Below are 6,000 nucleotides of genomic sequence, written 5' to 3' on the forward strand. Positions count from 1 at the left end.
CTACAGAACTTCGAACTTAGACTTAAACTAATGTTTCTTGAGCACCAGATCAGCATATTAGAATGATTTCTGAAGGATCATGTGACACAGAAGACTTCAGCTTTGCCATCACAGGAATAAATTTCATTTTAAAATATATTCAAATAGAAAATGGTTGTAATAATATTTCACAATATCCCTGTTTTTTTTATCAAATAAATGCAGATTTGGTGACCATAAAAGACATTAAGAGTACCGTACTGCAAATGAGCAGTACAATTATTATATTTTATTCCATTTATTTAATTTTTTTATATATATATATTTTCTCTCTCTCTCTCTATATATATATATATATATATATATATATATATATATATTCTTTCTTTCTTTTATTTATTTATTTGAGGGACAATTTGACATTTTGTTAGCTGACAACTCTGTTCCATGACTTTAAGATATATGATGTATAATATAACACAATATAATATAACATGGAATCTTAATTCTGCTTTTTTTTCAGAGAGGTTTTCAGACAGTTACTCTTCGCTGCAGAAGACACCAGCTGCTATATTAGCCGCACAGGCTCGACAAGGCCCTCCGGGGCCACCGGGTAATGATGGCTCCCCAGGACCCCCCGGAGAGCCAGGACCTCCAGGCTCCCAAGGTAGGAGCCAAAACCCAAAAGACTAAACATATAATGGACCTCTTTACGCTGCTCCTACGATGGTCTTGGCTCTCACAAAAACACAGATGCGCAAGACCATGATTTATTTATATGACTCATCCGTTTCCACAGTATTAAGCTAAGTTTTTTTTGCTTGCTTCTCAAGGATTCCAGGTTTTCTCTCTATCTCTCTCTCTCTCTCGGTGTAAAAGAGTGTGTTTATGTGTATTTATTATTTGGATTTACTGTGTCGGCTGCTCCTCAGATGATTGAGTTACACTGAACTGAACGGGTTGAGGTCATGTTTCTGTTTTGGCCAAGTCAAGCTTTGAACCTCAAGTTTTGATCAAAAAAGCTGACGAGTAAAAAAAGGAGCCAGCATCTATTATTTGAGCCAACGGCATCTAGCTCAGAAGACTAGAAAATGAGCAAGGACGGTAATGTCCTTCCCACACCGCCATGCAAAAAAAATGGCCGTTGATTGGAATATTATGCATGAGGGCTTCGCAAGAATCTTTCCGGCTACGTCAGAGAAGAAAGAAGGCAGATAGCCGCATGACAAAGTGGCATATGGTGCCGGGAGCCCTGCGGGACATATGAAGACGGATGAAGAACCGGCCCAGAATAGGTGAACGTAATATCGCCCTGGACAGACTTGTGAGAGCAAGAAAGATAAAGAGAAGTGAGCGGATGAAAAAAAAAGGCACGCAATATCTCACTTTGTTGGATTAAGCTCCTCAAAAAAAAACAAAAAAAAAACGAAGGGGGAGTGAGGAAAATAAGCAATTCTGAACATCCATCAAAGACTGGCAACTAATGTCCTTCTCCTCTAGGGTTTCTCATTAATAATGACTTGCAGTTTGGTTCTGTCCCTCCTGTCTGAGTTCCTAAGGACCCTTAACCATTAGGACATGATGCTTTTCAAAATATGCAACTATATGGTGTACATTTGGACTTCTAATAATTGATGTCCACACAAAGAAAATGCACACTTTGGGCTGTGCTGAGTGCGTATACACATCTGTGAAGATTGTATTATTTATATATATAGATTGTGTTGATGCATTTACAAAGGCGGAGGAAGCTCTGAAATGCTAATTTTTATCACTTTATTATGTATTTGTGTTGTGTGGCACATTTAACTGTGGATTGTGCTTTTGGAGAATGTTCGAGAGAAATGCTTCTCTGCAGGCACAAGGAAACCAGGGATTTTAACCCTGGTAAATCTTTTTTTTTCAGATTTTTTTTGTTGTTGTTGTTTTGACGTCCACCTCAGTGTGGCTTGACAAGGTTTGCGGGTAATATTTCCTCATTATTCCTCGTCATCCTCCGCTGGAGTCTGTCCTCCTTTGGAATCCTCAATTTGGCCACTTTTTTTTTTCATGTGATATGCTAAAATATATCATTATGAAGACAAATATCTCTGCGATCTTGAATGCTTTACACGTCCGAGTCACATTAATTCCACTCGGGGTCAGTTTTCTTGCTAGTTAAACTAAATGAGAATCCGCAACATGAATACGTCTTAGGTGTTGCTCAAGAACGTTTCCAAATGCTGGTGTTGAATTGAAATGCTTATGCTTTTTTTATGTCATTGTTGTGCCTTTTTTGGATGCCGTTTCACTTTTACTTATTTATTTTGATTTCAAATATATTCTTAAAATGAAATTATTTATTGTGTTTCGTATTGTTTCTTAAAATGCACATGAACCACATATATATGGTTCATGCGATTTGAGAGTCATATAACATCATAACCTCTAAAACGACTTATGCAACTGTTTTACAAAGCTCAAGTGTAATCATGCTTTTGTATAACAGATATTGTTGGGATAACCATTTTTAATCCCTTTGTAACATTATTATTTTTTCATTTAAAGGGTGATGAAAACCTCTAACTTGGTTTCATTCAAATGTATCTAATTGATATTTGACGCTGTATTTTCCTGCATGCCAAGAACATACCCGATTATACTTAATTCTGAGTGAGCAGTTATTATGTGAATAATGTACCAGGATTTTTGATAATCTCAATGCAACATATTTTTTTTTTAACTAACTGGTGGTTTATATGAGCAAATTTCATGGAAATACAATGCCATTTAATGTTGAATTAAATGTAAATACATTTCTATAATGTTTTCGTTCTCATCTGTATTTCTCCACAAGGTTTAGACGTTTTTTTTTTCTGAGTATGAAAAATGATTTTAAATGTAAGATCTTAGCAGGAGTTTGTATTGCAGTTGTTGTGAGGAAGCCATGATGCGATGCCACAGGTAGAGTCCTGTCCTTCATTGGAATGCCATTGCGTTGGATGAATGCATCTGGAGGTGTCGACACACTTTAGTTAGTTAGTTTTAGCTAGTTAGTGTGTTTGCTTGTGTAAATTAGCACCGGTCACACCGACGATTACTGCATTATTTGGCATCTTTTGGGTATTTCCTTTATTAACACCTTCTGTGTTTCTCTTTCAGGCTTGGCTGCCTTAAAGGAAACGCAATACTAATGCATGTGTGTTTTGACTGGAGGCAGTTTTCTGCATGCTATTAGAAGATGATCTTATGAATGGTTTCTTACTGAGTGTGTGAAAACAAAACTAAAAGATCAGCATCAGCTAATGCGTTTTTGTTTGTTCGCTTCGCCTGCCCGCTGTGTGTGACATGCCGTCCAGCACTGTCAGCGTTTGTGGTGCTCTTTAAATACTTTGAAAGCGTGTTTCTGATAGATGGATTTGTCATTACTCTTGAAGGGCTTAGGAAACTGTACGAGACTAGTTGTGTAATACAACAAATTTGGACAGGGTTTTATGTACTGTTTCCAACTAGCTTTTTTTTTTTAAGGATGCACTTCTATGGAAATGTAAAGTCTGAGATTAGAACAGAATTGTTTGGATGTTATGTCTCAGCTAAACTAAGATCCGTCAATGCTTTTTCAAAGATGGAATACAGTGCAAAGTTTAATAATAAAAATGTCACATGACCATTACTTCCCCCTGTTTAGATAAAGACTATATGTATGTATTCTACATCTGACATTGGGTTTTTGTGTGTTTTACCCCTGCAGGGTATCGAGGGCAGAAAGGGGAACGAGGTCAAATGGGATTGGGAATTCCAGGAGCTCCTGGCCCAACTGGCTCACCAGGTACAAAAATTACTTTTTTAAATTTATAAAATACATTTGACTTTTTACATTAGAGGAACACACCACCATTTTTTAAAATAGGGGTTATTCACCATCTCCCCTACATTTAGATAGGTGGGCAAATGCATTTTTGTCTCAGTGCATGCGGCAGCGCCGCCGCTAGCTTAGCTTAGCATAATGAATGGAATCCTTTGTTGCCGGATAGCATGTTGTGAGTTAAAGTGATTAAAAAAAAAAAGACGACTTGTGGCCTGCGTATTTACAACGAGCACAAATAGCAATGCAGATTAAGACTAGGCGATTTCCTAGGTAGATTTTGACTTGGGACTATATTGGAGTGAAGCCCTTAGGTGCAGAGATATCACGCAACACCTGAACCAATCACCACGCGTGATAAGTAGCAGTGCTGCGCCTGTGCTTCACCCCAATATAGTCCCAAGCCAATATCTGCCCAGGAAATCGCCTAGTCTTAATCCGCATTGCTATTTGCAGCGCTACCAGACTAAGACAATGCATGCTCTGAGACAAAAATGGTTTGCCCACCTATCTAAATTTATGAGAGACGGTGAATAACCCCTATTTAAAAAACGGTGGCGTGTTCCTTTAAATTTCCTTTTTTAAATAAAATAAAAATATATTGTTCAGCAAGAACACATTAAGTTGATCAACATTTATAGTAAAAATATATAATATTATAAAAATAATGATTTCTATTTCAAGTAATTGATGTTCTTTTCAGCTTTCTATTCATCAAAAAATCCAGAAAAAACATTTATCACAATTTCCACAAAAATAGGAATGACCTGTGATGACAAATGTTTCTTGAGCTGTAAATCAGCATATTAGAATTATTTCTAAGGATCATGTGACACTGAAGTAATGCTGAAAATTCAGCTTTGCATCACAGGAATAAATAATATTTTAAAATATATTTAAATAGAAAACTGCTATTTAAAATAGGAATAATACTTCACAATATTACTGTTTTTACTATATTTTTTAACAAATAAATCCAGCCTTGATGAGCAAAGAAGACTCCTTTCAAAAACATTAAACAAATCTTACTGACCCCACACTTTTGAACTTGAGTGTAATTTCAGCTCTAGACTTTTCAGAATGTTTTTTCCCCTATAGGCTTCCATAAGAGCATTAACTTAAACACGCTTTAATCTTTGTTTTTACAAAATGAGGGACAAATTGAATTATTTTCTTTGGTAATTGACCGCATGCCTCAAATACTGCTAATGGACCTTACGATGTATTTAACCAAAAATATTCCTTAAATACATGAGCCGTGACACTACGTAATGAGTAAAGATAATTAAAAAAACAAATGGTCTTGTTCTTGGTTATCACTTTTAAGAGTGAGAGGTACATTATCTCTTGCGTAACATGTTTTCTGAGTTGTAAGGATGGACAGGCCAGATCAAACTCTGTCACGTAGAACAACAGAAACGTTGCGTGGTGTTTTTGCCTGGGTCCAGAAAGGGACTCGTTGCTTGTAAATACTGTACACTTTTAACACTCTTGACATCTGCAACACCCAGATAGCAGCAATTATTTAAATTGGTGCTTTAATGTTTAACTTTTTAAAAGCTCGGGCAGATAATGGCTCTAAACTAAACTAATGACTATGGCATTCTTTAATGAACGGCTCTTTTATAGAGGTACAAAGAGCTCACTGATTGTTCTTCAAGTGAAAAAATACAAAGGAGACTTCTAACCGTGGCTTCTTTATAATTACACGGCACACCGTTATCATTGTGTGCTGTGATTTCCCCCTTCCTCCGCAGTTAAAGGGTAACAAGCCCATGAAAAGAAATGTTATTGTGTTTATATTGTGAAATATTCTGTTGTGACCACTTTATGGTAAATCAACAACACTCCAGCAACATAGCAATGGATTTTATTTCACACAGGCATCTAGCAAACTACCCGTTCTTGATGTGTCTACAGGTTCACCAGGAATGGGATTCCAGGGGCCTTCAGGTTCCCCGGGGCCCCAAGGTCCTCAGGGAAGATGTAACCCCAGTGACTGCTTCCATCCTCACGCCAGACGGGAAGGGTAGAATCCGACGCATCCTCATCAAACCCGATAAGATCCCGGAAACCAATGAACCAGCTCATCTACATAAGCTTCAAATCCTATTAAAAACAAATGAAGGATCCCCTGCTGGAGGAGAAGACTCGAGCAAACTTCATCCCCGTAGAGC

General features: G+C 37.2%; 1 protein-coding gene across 5 annotated transcripts in view; it reads left to right on the forward strand.

The window, feature by feature from the left end:
• Positions 1 to 6,000, forward strand: part of LOC307011088 (uncharacterized protein) — a 180,938-nt gene extending 174,938 nt beyond the window's left edge. For 4 of the 5 annotated variants that reach the window (XM_079636408.1, XM_079636406.1, XM_079636405.1 and 1 more), the window contains 3 exons: positions 503 to 646; positions 3,710 to 3,787; positions 5,744 to 6,000. In XM_079636408.1, coding sequence (XP_079492534.1) covers positions 503 to 646; positions 3,710 to 3,787; positions 5,744 to 5,856 — 335 coding nt within the window. In that variant the 3' untranslated portion in view covers positions 5,857 to 6,000. Of the gene's footprint in view, positions 1 to 502; positions 2,780 to 3,709; positions 3,788 to 5,743 lie in introns of those variants that run through there. The other variant, XM_079636409.1, reaches the window with a different exon arrangement.

The sequence above is a fragment of the Phoxinus phoxinus genome, assembly GCF_949152265.1.
Source record: "Phoxinus phoxinus genome assembly, chromosome: 14".
Taxonomy (NCBI): Eukaryota; Metazoa; Chordata; class Actinopteri; order Cypriniformes; family Leuciscidae; genus Phoxinus; species Phoxinus phoxinus.